General features: G+C 52.8%; 1 protein-coding gene across 3 annotated transcripts in view; it reads left to right on the plus strand.

Annotated features, from left to right (window-relative positions):
* Positions 1–16567, plus strand: part of Zdhhc14 (zinc finger DHHC-type palmitoyltransferase 14) — a 170714-nt gene that overhangs the window by 116509 nt on the left and 37638 nt on the right. For all 3 annotated transcript variants that reach the window (XM_048354362.1, XM_048354363.1, XM_048354364.1), the window contains exon 3: positions 14194–14352. In XM_048354362.1, the coding sequence (XP_048210319.1) occupies positions 14194–14352 (159 nt within the window). The remainder of the gene's footprint in view (positions 1–14193; positions 14353–16567) is intronic.

Here is a 16567-nt window from a genome sequence, read left to right on the forward strand (position 1 = left end):
CGTAGATCAGAATCACCTAGAGGGCCTGTTAGGTCCTGGGTGTGCCCCCTCCCCGCCAAAGTTCTCTGAATTCAGAGGGATACGATGGGAGAATAGTAGCTGCATGCCAGCTGGCTCAGTTGGCTCTAGGAACTTCCCATTCATGTCACTACGTCTATTTCTTACAAAAAAGACATGAACCTTGTGGCTGGCCAGCTCTGCGGGGTTGCTTCCTCTGCCTGCAGATCTGAGGACTACATAAAAGGCAAAGCACCCCTAGGCAAATTTTCTTGGGCTTGGCCACGTGGCTAATATATATGTTCTTGATACATTGTGTATTGTATATATGTCTACCTGACCTAGAGAAGGGAAAGAAAAACAGGGCATAAGATATCACAAGAAATGTACACACTCTAATATGTAACTGTACCCTTTTTGCACAACACCTTGTCAAAAAATTGTGTTCAGGGCTGGGGATATGGCCTAGTGGCAAGAGTGCCTGCCTCGGATACACGAGGCCCTAGGTTCGATTCCCCAGCACCACATATACAGAAAACGGCCAGAAGTGGCGCTGTGGCTCAAGTGGCAGAGTGCTAGCCTTGAGCAAAAAGAAGCCAGGGACAGTGCTCAGGCCCTGAGTCCAAGGCCCAGGACTGGCCAAAAAAAAAAAAAAATTGTGTTCAATTAATAAATAAATTAAATTAAAAAAAAAAAAAGGCAAAGCATCTTAAAGGAGAAACTGCTCCGGCCCTGAAACCCTCCAAGTGTGAGCCCAGGACCTGCCCATCAATACCTCTTGGGGACTTGATATAAAGGCAGGTTCCCCATCCACCTGCAGCCTGCCCTGTCGTGGAACACACCTGGAGACCATTTCTCTCTCGTTTAGCATAGAAAAAAATGCTTTAATCTTGTAATGGCATATCCCAGATACTTAAATAAAAACATTCCTGGCTGGACTTTGAGTCAGGACATTAATCTCATCAGTTGTGAAGTTTACTTTAGGCGTAGCACTACCTCAAGTACTACAGGAGAATCAAAACCGCTGTAGGTGGGTTGGAGGGGAGCAGGGTGGGGTGGGGATTGGTATGCACACGTGAAATCATAGAGAGCTTTAAACAAAAGACAGAAGGACTTCAACAAGAGCCGATTGTGGTGATGCAGTGATTGCCGCCTCTGCCTCATTGCCCTGCAGCTCTTGGTGGCGGGGCCTGTCCTGTGTATGGCAGGATGCTTGGTGACGTACCTGCCCTCCGCAACTAGAGCTGGGACAAGGAAGTCATCTCCGGCCATTGTTAAATGTCCCTTGGGCACACAGCCATCCCAGCTGATGACCCTTGTGATGTCACCTGAGTTGGCGCGTGTCCGTGGGACATGAACCTGTGAGAGGAGCAAAGGAGATAATCTTATCGATTCATCTTGGAGAACTTTCTCCAGACAGAAAATGAGAGCTGGATTTCAGGAGACGGAGGACGTGAATGGCCCGTGGTTTTAACGCACCTGCCGTCCTAGCTGCTCCCGAGGCTGGTGCAGGAGGATTTCTAATGAGAGGTTATAAGGGTCGAAAGCAGTGTGAAGACGATCTCAAAACCAGAATTTGGAAAACAGAAAGAGACAGTTCACGTTTACACTGCCTACTGTATGCCACACACTTTTTCCGTGCTACAAATATGAATGAAATCTTCCTCACCACCTAGGAGGCAGGTGGAACTATAGCTTCCATTTTCCAGCTAGAGAAATAGAGGTGTGGAGGAGGAAAGTAGCTTCAAGGCCTCTCAGCTGGTCAGTGGCCGGGCGACAGGGCGCTTCACCTTCTCCCGGCCCTGTGCGGGTCCAGCGAGCAGAGTCGGGGTCCAAGGCATGGAAATTCCACAAGGCCAGGAACTGTACGAGGGGGGGGTGGGCCGGGAGAGCTCAGGTCCGGCCCTGAGACTCAACCAGCAAGCGTGAGATCGACACTGAGGCAGAGGCTGTGAGCAGAGGGATGGGTGCGACCGTCAGGAAGGGCTGAGCCGGGGACACGGCTGGGGGTGAAGGCCGCCACCCGGCCCTGTGCCACAAGCCAGGTGCGAGCCAGATGGGCCCTACGTGAGCTGAGGAGCAAAGCTGGGTCCGTGGAGACGCGGCGAGGCGGGAGTGAGAGGCTGGGGTGACGGGAAGGCCTGGCTTGCCGTGGGAGCCGGGCTGCCGTTAGGGATGCAGAGGGAGGAGGGATGGAGTCCGCAGCGCAGGGCAGGGGCCTGAGCCCGCAGGCTGCGGCCTGGACTCTGGCTCTGCCACTCACGGCCAGGGCTGCAGACAGCAGCTGCGCTTTCCAGCCTCCGCCCTCTTCCGTCGTGTCCTCTGTGGCCACTTCCATGACAGAGGACGATCTCCCGGCGGCGATGAGGCCGGAGGGACGGGGGACAGGCCAGAGTCCCAGCAGGCGGGGAGGAGGGACTGGGCCTTGGCATTGCTCTGAGCGTCCCATGGAGGGCTTAGGCTGGGCAGGGCAGCCTGCTCCCGGGCGGGGGGGAGGGGCCTGGTGGGGGCCGTGGGAGGATTCCAGCCTCCAGTGGTTCAGCCAGTGCTTACCCCTTGGAACGGCCAGACGCGGAGCAGCCAGGGCTGGCGTGGGTTTCCATTGGGGCGGAGCTGAGCACGCGGATGTGTCCCATGGGGTGGCACGTGGAAGAAAAAGACGAAAGCAAAATGTTGCTTCTAGGGAGAGAGCTTTTGTGGTTTTTATTTGTGAGCTTCGCATTTTATATCGATAAAGCAAAGTGCCTTAGTTTAAAAAGCCGGGTGTGGACTGGGTGTGGACTGGGGGCTACAGCTAGATAGATCCCTCCCTGCAGACTTCCCAATTCCACCCTCGTCCACCTCTCAGCTCAGTGCTGCCAGCAAGTTGACCAGAAGGGAGCAAGGATTCCACTGCGAGGCTCTGCACACCTATGCAGAGTATCGGGTTCTACCTCCCCCATTGCACCCTAACAAGTAGCATACAAACAGTGGGGTTTTTTTTTCCAATTAAACTGTGTATATGTGTGTGTGTGTGTGTGTGTGTGTGTTGGTGTGTGCGTGTGCTGGTACTTGAACTCAGGGGTAGGGTGTGCTCCTTAAGTTTTTTCACTCAATCTGGCATTCTGTCACTTGAGCCACAGAATTTTCTGCCCAGGCTGGCTTTGAACTTCAATCTCCATATGTCAGCTTCCTGCGTAGCTGGGATTACAGGTGTGAATCACCAGCACCTGGCAGTTACAGTGTTTCTTTTCTTTTTTTTTTTTTTAACATTTCTAGTGTTTTGAACTCAGGGCTTTGAACTTGCTAAACAAGTGTTCTACCACTTGAGCCATTCTGCCAGCCCTTTTTGTGTTGATAGTTTTCAAGACTGGGTCTTGATTTAAGTACAAAATAGAACTAAAATTGACTTCATCTGTTTCCTTTTGTTGCCATCAAGTCACTGTTAGACTCTGTATACGTGGGGGGTAGTGGCACTGGGGATTCTTAACAGTATTACCATTTGAATGTAACCGATGTGCACAGAGTTGGGATAGTTGACATTCTCGGTGTCCCACACTGAGATGGGCGTGTGTTTTCACACTTCCATGCAATTGGATGCAGATTAGCCACATCTGAGCGCTTGAGAACCGGCTGTAGCCAGTGGGCGCCGTCCTGGACCGTGCAGGTCTATGCTCCCTGTCTGCGATGCCACCATTTCAGGAAAAGGCTGGTAATTACTCTGTTCTTGGGGACACACGTGTCCCCCCAGTTCCCGTGGGATCACCTCCAGGCATAGAAGATGCTATTTGTGGTTTGTTTCTCACCTCGGCCAGTCTGCATTTCACGAGGGGAACTGTGTAGGAGCCATTTATCACCCAGAGAGGCCACAGATGGGCCATTTCGTGACAAAAGCAGCCAATCAAGAGGGCTGACGCCCAGCCATTCCCAAGTCTAAGGAAAACAAAACTAATAACGGTGGTGCAGAAATGGAATCCAAGTTTGTGGGGCAGAGGATTTTCTACTATGGGGAAGGCCATGGCCCATCAATAAAGAGAGATTGGATTCAGCCACGGCAATACATAAGAAAACAAAAACTCAGAACTGGGGTTTGGGTTTTATTTCTTTTGCTCAAGGTCCTCATCTCAACCCCCTTAGGATTCCATCTTTCTGCCTGACCACGCACAGGCTGGCTGCGGGGAGTCATTACTAAGACCAAAAAAAAAAAAAAAGATGGGGCTGCGTTCTGCCAAACCCACCAGGTGAACTGTGGAGACGACCGCATCCAGCAGCGTTCAAGCAGCGTGGAGCGGAGGGGCCTGTTTCCTTCCCGAGGCTGCATCCCGCCCTGGCCAACCGCAGAGGGAGGGAAGAGCCTGAGAGCGCAGAGAAGAACATCTGGAGACCGGCGGGCAGGCTCAGCTGTTGGCTCTGTGGTGACTGGCTTTCTCTCCACCCCTCCAATACACATGGCTGCGAGCCCCTCGGAGTCTAATCACACGGTGGAGCCGTGACCGCTCCAACACCCGCAGCGCCATGACAGGGCTTGTGTGAGCGTCCTGCGCCCCCCTCCTGCCATCAGAGCAGCTAAGGACCGCGCTTCCTGGTGGGAAGTGGCTGGTGGTTTTCTCCCATCCGTAGTTTAATGAGTATTTGCACATTTTGGCAACCACGGCTAGAGATGCTGATGATGACTCACAGGACGTGCTCCTGCGTCTGTGGCCACACTGCTCTCTGCCTGTGACAAGCAGGCTTCTGCCCACCCAGCCCCTGGCTACCTGGCGGGCCTCTGCGCGGGTGTACCCAGGGCCACTTCCCCCTACGCTCCCTTCTCCAAGGCGGCTGTGTACTTGGGTAAGCGCACCGAAAACCTCACTGCAGAACCTCGCGTCTTTATGTGGTTTTGACGGGCTACTGCCTTCAGGCTGCGTTGGCAGCTGGGTGCAAGGAGTCTGCCCAAGGAGGAACCCACCCCGGTTGCTAGGAGAGCTAAGCCTCTGGCACATTCTTGGAAGAAAGGTGCGCCATGGTTCATGCGTATTTCCTCAATGGTCAGGGAAAGGCATGTCCAAGTCATAGATTCCTCTGCTCTGTTTCTCTTCATTTCAGATACCTGGGCATCACGAACATTAGTTGTAAATGTTTTTGCCCAGTAAAGAATATGGAAGAAATGCTCTTTTTTGGGTATGTGGGGCGGGGTGGGGGGGGAACTGGTAACTAGAGCTTGAACTCAGAGTCCTACACTCTCACTTGACTTTTTCACTCAAGGCTAGTGTTCTACCACTGGAGCCACAACTCCACTTCCAGCTTTTTGGTGGTTAACTGGAAATAAGAGTCTCGGATTTTTTCTGCCGGGGCTAGCTTTGAACCGCGATCCTCAGACCTCAGACTTCGGAATAGCTACGAGTATAGGTGTGAACCATCAGTAGCCAGCTAAGAAAAGCTCTCGACTACCTGGAATTTGTAGAAAGAGAACTAGGAGCATTCTTTCCTGAAGAACAAGGTTTGGAAACGAATGCAAGGAGCCAAAAATGACAGAAGGATGGAAGATATTACGTAGGAAAGAACATTGCAACAGTACCCCCATTTCCAAGGTGGAATTATGCCATGATTATTATTAAGGAGCCTCTTAATATGTCAATGTCACGTGTTCATTTGCTCATCAAAGTTATATTGGTATGCTTTCATTGAACACACGCAAAATACATTGCATTCTTACTGCATATCGAAGCCTAGAAAAATGACAAGAAGGAAATATCAAAAGATCTTTGTCTGCTTGGATTGAAGAGTGATTTTTTTTTTACTTCTTTTGTATGTTTCTGAGATTCCAGTATCTCTGATGATCATGTAATACTTCTATCATCAGAAAGGAAGAAACTCATGACATATCCTCAAGTAGATAGCCATTCAGCAGTCCTTTATGAAGCCAGTCCACGCTTGCCTGGTCCTGGTGAATCCCGGCTTCTCCCTGAAGCTTTCTGGATGATGAGATTCAGCGCCTGGCCTGACTCTCAGAAGCATTGCGAGGCGCAGACACGTTACTATGACGGAACTGAGCAGAGCAGAGAGCTCATAGAAGCTGGCGTGCAGACATTAAGTGCTGGGTCCCAGCACGCCCTGCTAGGCGTAAGGACTCGGAAGCGGAGCAGGGGTCGTTTGAGTTGTTTAGCGTTGGAGCCCATAAGAAACAAGCACTGAGAAGTGGCCAACTCACATGCAGACTCCAGGGCGATGTGGGGGGAAAGCCAGGTCAGCTCCCTGCTGACTCTGCATAGCGGGGCAGAAACTGTGCCCTTTGTTTTCTGTTCCCAGGACCCAGATAGGCACCAGGAGCAGCGGAAGAGCCCGGGACAGAAGAGCCGGGACCCCCACCCATGTCCCCTCCCTGCCTCCCACCGCTCTCCAACCACCGGCACTGGCCAGGTTCAGGGGAAAGAACCGAGACGTCCCCAAGGGCTCAGCATTTCCCGGCAAAGGCTGCCAGGCAGCGAGAGGGGCACAGTCAGGGGGGCTGGATTCTGGGGCCCCTCGGGTATAAGGATTTATAAGTTGTAGGAAGCCACAAGGATCGCAATCTGTCTTGAGAATATTCCTCTTTTTATTCCCTGTACTGAGGTTTGAACGCAGGACCTCACGCTTATTAGGCAGGTATCTTCAGTCGTTTCTTGGCTTAGTCCTTTTTAGGTAGTGTCATGCCCGTTCTGTTTTCCTTTTGTCCGAGGCTGGCTTCAGACCTTGACTCTCCTACCCGTCCTTCCCACGGGGCTGGATGTCAGATGTGTCCGCAGCTCGCGGGTGGGCTACTACCGGATCTCGCTCATTGTTTGACTTGCTGCCTTTGAACCAGGATCCTCCCTCCCAATCTCCACCACCTGAGTAGCTGGAACTGTCGGTGAGAGCTACTGGGCCCAGTATCTCTTACGAGAGTTTTAGTCTTCGTTTCAAACTTTGTTTCAAAGGCAATGTTTTTGCTCCCTTCAAAGCAATATATATTGTTCATGGTAGCCTTGAAAAGCATAAAGAAGAGCATGAAACAGATTTGAATTTATTATTGTGCTTCATCCTACCTTTCAGAGATACTTGTGGTTAACCTTTTGGTGTATCCTTGCAGTGTATTTCCACCACATAATAGATTTTTACACAAATCTAGCAGTGTATTGTGTTTTGAAGAATAAAAACTGCCCAGCGCTCATAAAGGCACCGTTGCCTCCGTGCTGATGGTCCCTGCAATCCCCTTTCTCTTGGTGATTCAGGAGAATCTTCCCTTAGTAGCACGCAGAGTGGAACCCCAGGTGGCCCTTGCACTCGGGATGTTGCTAACGCCCCTCGAACTGCAAGAGAAGCAAGGCAGATTGTCCCGGGATGACAGCAAGCCACCTACCCTCATGTGGAGCCCAGTGTCGGCATCTTCCCTTTCCCAGGGATGAGAACACCCCAACCTGACCTCCGTCACCGCACAGTGTTCGTGGATTCGGCCAGTGCAGAATCGGTCCCATGGAGTAGACACACATGCAGGTCTTTCGCACTCTGGCCTTCAGTAGAACTGGGTTTCCATTTATACTGTGCCATGGTCTGTGTGCGTGCTCACAGCATTCCAGTAGCAATGGATGGAAGTCAAGGACACGGCCCTTTCTCTTTTATATTCAGGGACAAGGCTTCCTATCCACGTGGGAAAAAAAAATAATGTGGCAAAAAAAAAATAAGATAACCATTAATGTTCATTTTGCTATAAGCATATATTGGGTTAACTCAGTTGAAGTGAAAAGGTCAACGCTAGCAAGCACTTCTGTATCTAGTTATGCTAATTAGGAATAAAAATAGTGCCCTGGCGGAGCTGAGGAGGCCCTGAAAGGAGAGCTTGCGATGTCCATGAACACTGACCATCGTAGCATCTGACACTTCAAGGTCTCCTTGTGAATGACCCCGTCACTCAACCACAGGAACCCGCGCTATCATAGTCTAAATGTGGAGAAACTGAGACCTGTTTCCTCCACCAAACTAAAACAAAATCGTATCGATGGCATTCTGGATTCCAGTTTTCTGGAACTTCTGCTACCAGAACTAGTTTTAGGATTAGTTGAGCTTATACTCAAGGTGTGTGTGTGTGTGTGTGTGTGTGTGTGTGTGTACGTCCGTGTGTGTGTGTGTACGTCCGTGTGTGTGTACACGTACTGAGGCTTGAACTCAGCCTGGGCACTGTCCCTTAGCTTTTTCACTCAAGGCTAACTTAACTCTACCATTGAATCTCGGCCCCACTTCTGCCTTTTTAGTGGTCAATTGGAGTTAAGAGTCTCACAGACACTCGTTGCTCACACCTGTCATCCTACCTACTCAGGAGGCTGAGATCTGAGGATCTCAGTTCAAAGCCGGCCCAGGCAGAAAAGTCCATGAGACTCTTATCTCCAATTTAACCACCTGAAGAGCAGAAATGGAGCTGTGGCTCAAATCATAAAGCAGTAGCCTTGAGCACAAAGACGCTCAGGGACAGCACCCAGGCCTTGAGTTCAAGCCCCGTGACTGACACAAAAAAAAAGTCTCACAGATTTTCATGACCTTGAATCTCAACGTGATCCTCAGATCTCAGCATCCTGAGTAGCTAGGATTACAGCATGAGCCACTGGCTCCTGGCTTTGGAATTATTTTTGAATATTGATGTTTATCACTTTGTTGTCACAGTGAAATTCACATGGATCACCATCTCGTTCACTTCACGAGAGTGCATGTATATGTACAAATCTCCCCTTTAGTGAAATTCAATCCAGTAAGGCTGCTATTACCTAAAACTGGCACCTACTCCCGACCACAGCTCTTGTCTGCCAGGATGTTCTTCAACCTGTGTGCAGGGAACCACACCAGGGAACAGGGAAAGATGTTGCACCAGTCCCTGTAAAACAACTTTGTAAAGGTTGTAAGCTTGTGACAAGAAGTCATACTGCCATAAATGACAACAAACATGAGTAGGTTAAGCACTGGGCTTGGCTATTTTCTTGGCCAGACTCTGCAGAATGAACTCAGTAACATCTTTACGCGAGGAAGGTCTTCCCCTCTGAAGTCTCCCCATTCTTAGCCAACCCCCGAGTTCTCCTGTCCGGGAGACTCAGCCTTCGCCTCTACTGTTGCAGTGTTTAGTATTCGCCACGAACCCAAACCAGTTGTCATCAGATGTGCATAAGGGACATTATAAAAAGTCCAGATTCTTTGCTCCTACCCCAGATCAGCAGCCCCAGGAATGAAGATTCTAGTTTTTTAGTGTTTCCAAGTGAGTACACGTTCATGAACGGTGCTTGTCAGAGTACCTAAAGGAAAGAAGGTAGAGAGACCTAGCTAACGAGTTTCACCAACAACCAGTGAGTTTAGCCTGCATGTAACTAGTGACTGAAGCTATAATTTCCTTTTGTGTGTGCCTGTGTATATGTGTGCACGTGCCCACACATGATCGTAGTAGGACTTGAACTCATGGCCAGGGTGCTCTTCGCTCTTACTTAGCTTTCTTTACTCAAGACTGGCGCTCTGTCCCCTGAGCCACACCTGCGCTTCTGGCTTTTCGCTGGTTAATGGAAGATAAGCATGTCATGGAATTGTCTCGGCTTGCTCGGACCTCAGCCTCCTGAGTCGCTAGGATGACACGCACCAAGTCCCCTTAGTGCCCGCTTAGCACACTTTCATATGCACTCCACCCACTGGGTGATCTTTGAAAAGTGCAGATTCTGGCCGAGTAAGGGGGTGCGGTGGGGCGCACCCGGATTATTTCTTTCTAACACATTTGCTGATGATGCCATCCTGTTGGTGTGCGGCCACGCCGTCTGTGTTGCAAGGCCTCTCAGCCTCGGCGCCAGCAGTATCTGAGGCTGGGAAGTCCTGCGTTGTGAGGGCTGCCCCGTGCACTGTGGGGCGCTGAGCAGCATCCGTGGGCCTCGCTCACAAGACGCCAAGAGCATTCTCTCCCACTGTCACGACCAACACCGTCTCCTGATAGTCACCCCGGAGGCAGAACCACCCTCGTTGACAGCAGCAGCGCTGATTCTGATCACTGACTTCCGAGTGGAACTCGTGTGCGCGTGTGAATGACCAAACACCATCCTCTGCTTCACCTGCCCCTCCCCGCCCCAGGAGTAAGCCATAATGACTTGCCCTGCTCACCACAGTGCCCAGAATACTGTTGGGCAGGCCAGGGCGCCTAGTAAACATTTCCTTGTTTGATCCACTGGCTGCGTGCTGGGGACAGCCGATGGCTCTTCTCCAACCACTGCGATGGAGTCAAGATGGAAGGCACGGTGGCTCGTTGGCCCTGCACTTTACCTCCATTCTGACTAAACTCCTGTTAGCAGACATCCCTAGCACCCTGGCAGATGTTCTGGCAGCTGCTTAGTGGTCCATGAAACTTCAGTGCACAGGGGGATGTCGTCCTTCTGATTCGATGGCGAAGGAAAACATCAGAACCTGCATCTGTAGAGAAGGAAGGTGTGGCCAAGCCTGGTGACTCACGCCTTCAGTCCTAGCTACCATTCAGGAGGCAGAGGTTGGAAGGCTCATTGCTCTTGGTCATCACCAGCAAAAAGAAGTGATGCTATACAACTGCCATCCAGCTGTGCAAGAACTGAGCATAGGAAGAGCAGGGTCCAGGCCCACTGAGCATAAACTCTCGACCTCATTTTAGAAAAACAACTAAAGCAAAAAGGGTTGGGTGTGTAGCTCAAGTGGTAGAGGACCTGTCTACCACATTCTGAGGCCCAGAGTTCAAAGTCCAGCACTGTCCCTACTTAAAAAGAAAGTTGTATTTTGATTCTCTTTGCATTTTAAAGAACTGTAGTGCAATTGCACATGTATTTATGACAATTGGGGGTAGGAATAACTAAGGTAGGAGATACATTGGATCCATTGTGATATGAATACTGTTATTCCTTCAGGAGGAAAAGTGGACTTAACTTTCCTGGGTAGCACGAGGACAGACCTCCAGTAAGGAACAGCGTCCAGGAGGCCTCTGGCTAGCCCAGGACTTCCCTTTGAATGACGCATCTCAGTCACAGGTCCCGTGCCAGCGCGCACACACTGGGCAGCTTTTCCTTCCTGTCCCCTGGCTTCCTAACTCTTTGCCCACAGGTCTGATGATCAGGTTAGTATTGAAACAGTTGGTATTATGTCTACCTCTGTGCCAACAACTTAGGGGAGAGATCTTTGTGCATGTAAAGACCATTTCTTTTAAGCTTTTAAGTTGCCTTTCAGAATGCTTTTGTAAAAATGCCCTTGAGAAATACTGACTGGAGAAACTAATATTTAAAAAAAAAAAACCCTCTAGTGTTCTTGAACCATTAGCTATTATAGACTTGGCTTATTCTTTGTCGCTAGCTGCATTTAAACCACATAAAACAGCCCTGCGAAGTAGACTAAATTGATTGCTGCCGAATACAAAAACACAAGTAACACCCCCCCCCCCAAAAAAAGCCCCAATCCAGAATAATTGAGGACTTGAGCAGAACACCCAGTTTAGCGCTTTGTGCCTGTGATCTCCATGGGTGAGGGAAAGATAGGACCCGTGAACCCTGAAGAAAAGCCTTTGTCCTCAGGATGGTACTTAGAGCGCTGGTCGCCGGGGCTGGTGCCTTGGGAGCGCATGGTACGGCTCGACTGACTGGATAAATAGAGGAATGGAATACAATGAGCGTCCAAGGAAGGAAGCAGGCAGCTCTGCCGGCCCGCTGTTCTCACGTGGGACGTTTGGCACTGGACCTTACCAGTGGGTTGATCCCCCTGGGTGGCAGGAAAAGAACCCGCAGCACAGACAGCCCCGAGGTGGGGGGCAGTGTGACTGGGTGGGGGACAAGATGACCCCTCAGGGAAGCCCATCTTGTTTGAACACAGGCCCTGTGGTAGACTATGCCACGGGAAGAGCAGACCTGAGGCCCAGGACTCGGTGGGTCTCGGTGAGACCTAAAGATCTTGATCACACTTGGCTGAAAAGGTTCACGATGAGGGCTGTGTAGAGAACGAGTCCAGACCAAAGGGAGAGGGGCACCAGGCAGGGGCCTCGCTGGGCCCGGCAGCAGGAGCCCTCCCGCCCCCCCCCCCAGGTCCCAGTGAGCCCCTTCCCTTCCTGCCGCAGCAGCCCTGCACAAATAGGGCTGATTGGTTTGTTCATTTGTTTGAATTCTCTGTTCTTTTCGTCACGTGATGGCAAAGCTGAGCCCCACATCCAGATCTTCCAATCCTTCCATCTCCTCCTCCTCCTCCTCCTCCTCCTCCTCCTCCTCTTCCTTTTCTTTTTCTTCTTCTTCTTCTTCTTCTTCTTCTTCTTCTTCTTCTTCTTCTTCTTCTTCTTCTTCTTCTTCTTCTTCTTGTCAGTAACTGGGGCTTGAACTCAGGGCTTCATGCTCTCACTTGGCTTTTTCACTCGAGGTTAACGCTATCACTTGAGCCCTACCCACACTTCTTAGCCAATCGCTGCTCTATTGGAGATAAGAGTCTCGTGGACTTTTCTGCCTGGGCTGGCTTCAAACCACGATCCTCAGCCTCCTGAGTAGCTAGGATAACAGATGTGAGCCACTGGCACCCAGCCTTCCATTTCCTTCTAGAATCATTTGAATATCTAGTCAGGGCATCCAGGGTTTGGGCTTCCATTTACTGGATCTATTGAACACTAGTTTTTAGCTAGTAATGTACTTTGAAGCCACCAGATCAATAGTCTGTTGTAAGGAATGCTCGCAAACCCTCATGTTGTCAAGTTATTACTACTCAGAACTAGACTTTTTAAGTACTTCTAGTGCTGAAAGTGTTGTCATTGCTTCATTTTAAAATATTTGCCTTTGGATTTTAGCTTCAAAACGTCTCTCACTAAATTGACACCAACACAATAGGATTGGTAGTAGCCTTTTAAACCTGTATCTGATTTCTAGTTTTCTACACATATGTGCAAGAGCCAACGATATGTGGTTGATTTCACAGCTGACACAAATCTACTGAAACAACAAAGTTTGATTTGGGGCCTCAGGGGCACCTGTATACAGAGACCAGCTTGCGTCGTCAGGGACCAAGCCCATTATTTTCCATAAAGATGCTTTGGGAAGCCAAGGCCACCCAGCATTTTGTTTCTTCCTTAGGAGAGAAGGGGCTGAGGGTCTCAGCCAAAACCCTCTTCTCCAGGAACAATTTTTCGGCAAGCCTTATGGATCTGGGCTGAGGGGCTGATGTGAGGATAAAACCAGAAACTGGAAACTTCATCTGCTGTCCACCCAGCATAACACTGAGACTAACAGTCCCGACGCATGGGCTAGGGTCAACCAAAACCTCCCCGGGTGATTCTAACGTGGGATGGGCAAGCAGAACCAAGCTCCGGGAGAAGATGGAACTTTGAAACAGGCGTATTTGTAGTATTTTCTACATTTTTAGAATGGGCTCTTAAACATAATTTTAAAAAAGCAGGTCAGATGAACAAATGTGGAAATGATGTCTTTGAATATAAATATAAATTTTTTTACAAGTTATTTTAAGTGTCTTATTCCCATCTCCTGTGCACTGGTGTTTTTTTTTTCCATTTCCTGGAGAGTCCATGCCAGTAAATATTATTTTGTGTGATCAGAGGCACTGAGCCTTTGTGTTCCTTCCTACACTGGAATTTTTGAAGGGACAAATGTGGAGAGAGCTGGGCTGGATTGGGAGCACACCATCCGAGAAGGAGAATTAAGCATGGCGCTGTGCTCACTGGGGCATAGGCCAGCTGCTGTAACAAAACCTAGATTCGGAGACTGAGACGGCAGGGGCTTGGCGGGCAGTGAAGATGAAATCCGAGGGGTGGCCTTCTTCAGCAGGCGGTGACACCCGCACCTGGGCTGCAACCTGCCACCTGGGCTGCCCACGTGGCCTCTAGGGAGATTGTCTCCGCCCTCGCCTCCCCAGGAGGGACTGGGCGGGGCTCCATAGGAGATTTCCTACTGGGCAGGACCAGGGGTGGGCGGGGCGAATGAACTTGAAGGCCATTGGCCAGGGTCTGATGGGGGCCGTGGCCCATGTGATCCTAGAGGAAATCACACGCTGGAGTCCCAGGTGTGTGGCGCACGGCCTGCCCTTGGTGCCCTGCACGCATGCGCGTCCGGTATAGGCCTCCCATCCCCCACCCCCCAGCGCTCGAAGAGACTCCAGGAGAGGAGGACTCTGCGTCCCCGTCCCCGAGCAGGGTCTCCGGGGCTGCGGAGCGGAAGCGATGTTCTGAAGACGGTGTGTGCTGTCTCTCCTTTTCCTTCGCAGATATTGCAAATGGCACCAGTTCAGGGGGGTACCGCCCACCTCCCAGAACCAAAGAAGTCATCATCAACGGCCAGACCGTGAAACTTAAGTACTGTTTCACCTGCAAGATCTTCCGTCCCCCGCGCGCCTCCCACTGCAGCCTGTGCGATAACTGCGTAGGTGAGTGAGCCTGGGCGCTAACTGCGTAGGGGCCGGGCTGGCGTGCCGCAGCCTGGGCGCTAACTGCGTAGGGGCCGGGCTGGCGTGCCGCAGCCTGGGCGCTAACTGCGTAGGGGCCGGGCTGGCGTGCCGCAGCCTGGGCGCTAACTGCGTAGGGGCCGGGCTGGCGTGCCGCAGCCTGGGCGCTAACTGCGTAGGGGCCGGGCTGGCGTGCCGCAGCCTGGGCGCTAACTGCGTAGGGGCCGGGCTGGCGTGCCGCAGCCTGGGCGCTAACTGCGTAGGGGCCGGGCTGGCGTGCCGCAGCCTGGGCGCTAACTGCGTAGGGGCCGGGCTGGCGTGCCGCAGCCTAGGCGCTAAATGCGTAGGGGCCGGGCTGGCGTGCCGCAGCCTGGGCGCTAACTGCGTAGGGGCCGGACTGGTCCAGCCGCAGCCTGGGCAGGAATGGCGTAGCTGCAGGGCTGGCCCAGCGCAGCCTGGTAACTGCGTAGGGGCCGGACTGGTCCAGCCGCAGCCTGGGCGGCAGCGGCGTAGGCCCGCTGGCCGGCCGGGCCCAGGCTGGCCAGACCAAGGGACGGCACTGTCCTCGGGTGGCCGGGCTCCCTGTCTCTGCTGGCCGCGTGCGTCAGCCTGGACTTGGTGATTCTCACCTCCTGACGACCCTAGGCCTCCCTCCAGCACATGCACACAGTGAGAGGCGGTGCTCCCCAGAGCTGTCAGACCCACGGGAAGTGGACAGCGAGAGGCGGTGCTCCCCAGAGCTGTCAGACCCATGAGAAGTGGACAGTGAGAGGCGGTGCTCCCCAGAGCTGTCAGACCCACAGGAAGTGGACAGCGAGAGGCGGTGCTCCCCAGAGCTGTCAGACCCACGGGAAGTAGACAGTGAGAGGCGGTGCTCCCCAGAGCTGTCAGACCCACGGGAGGTGGACAGCGAGAGGCGGTGCTCCCCAGAGCTGTCAGACCCACAGGAAGTGGACAGCGAGAGGCGGTGTTCCCCAGAGCTGTCAGACCCACAGGAAGTGGACAGCGAGAGGCGGTGCTCCCCAGAGCTGTCAGACCCACAGGAGGCGGACAGCGAGAGACGGTGCTCCCCAGAGCTGTCAGACCCACGGGAGGGGTGCTCCCCAGAGCTGTCAGACCCACGGGAGGTGGACAGCGAGAGGCGGTGCTCCCCAGAGCTGTCAGACCCACGGGAGGTGGACAGCGAGAGGCGGTGCTCCCCAGAGCTGTCAGACCCACAGGAGGCGGACAGCGAGAGACGGTGCTCCCCAGAGCTGTCAGACCCACAGGAGGCGGACAGCGAGAGGCGGTGCTCCCCAGAGCTGTCAGACCCATGGGAAGTGGACAGCGAGAGGCGGTGCTCCCCAGAGCTGTCAGACCCACGGGAGGTGGACAGCGAGAGGCGGTGCTCCCCAGAGCTGTCAGACCCACGGGAGGTGGACAGCGAGAGGCGGTGCTCCCCAGAGCTGTCAGACCCACGGGAAGTGGACAGTGAGAGACGGTGCTCCCCAGAGCTGTCAGACCCATGGGAAGTGGACAGTGAGAGACGGTGCTCCCCAGAGCTGTCAGACACATGAGAAGTGGACAGTGAGAGATGGTGCTCCCCAGAGCTGTCAGACCCATGAGAAGTGGACAGCAAGAGATGGTGCTCCCCAGAGCTGTCAGACCCGTGGGAAGCAGAGTGAAACCCTGCCCGGAGGGGAGGCCTGGGATCCCAAGGACAGGAGAGGGGCCAGGGCAGAAGGGTCCTCATCGGGGGCCGCAGTGAGGACCCCTGCTGTGTCCGCCAGCTTCTCCAGTGCGGCGGAGGGAAGCAGGAGGGTGGGGGGAGCCTGAGGATCTCCGTTACTCCTAACCCAGCGTGGACTGCGACCCCTGAGCGGCTCAGGGCCCCTGGCGTTCTCAGGCTGAGCCACTGCCCCCAGCACGGGCCACCTTCCTTCCTAGGATGTTTGGTGAGGAGGCCGGCAAGGGAGAAGGGGGGTACCGGGGGAGGGGGGCTGGACCACACGTGAAAGACCCGCATGTCTTAGTGCACGGCCAGCCTCGGGGAATGTGGGTGAACAGGGATGTTCCCGTGAAAGCAAGCGTGGAAATCCCACCACCTCATGCCTGAAAGCAGAGAATGAGCTCAGAACAAGCCACTTTCTCTCAGTTACACCGTATTCCCTTCCCCCCCCCCCCACCCCAAACCTTGGAATTCATAGTCTCAATTCTT

This window comes from Perognathus longimembris, chromosome 9, assembly GCF_023159225.1.
Source record: "Perognathus longimembris pacificus isolate PPM17 chromosome 9, ASM2315922v1, whole genome shotgun sequence".
In the NCBI taxonomy this organism is placed as follows: Eukaryota; Metazoa; Chordata; class Mammalia; order Rodentia; family Heteromyidae; genus Perognathus; species Perognathus longimembris.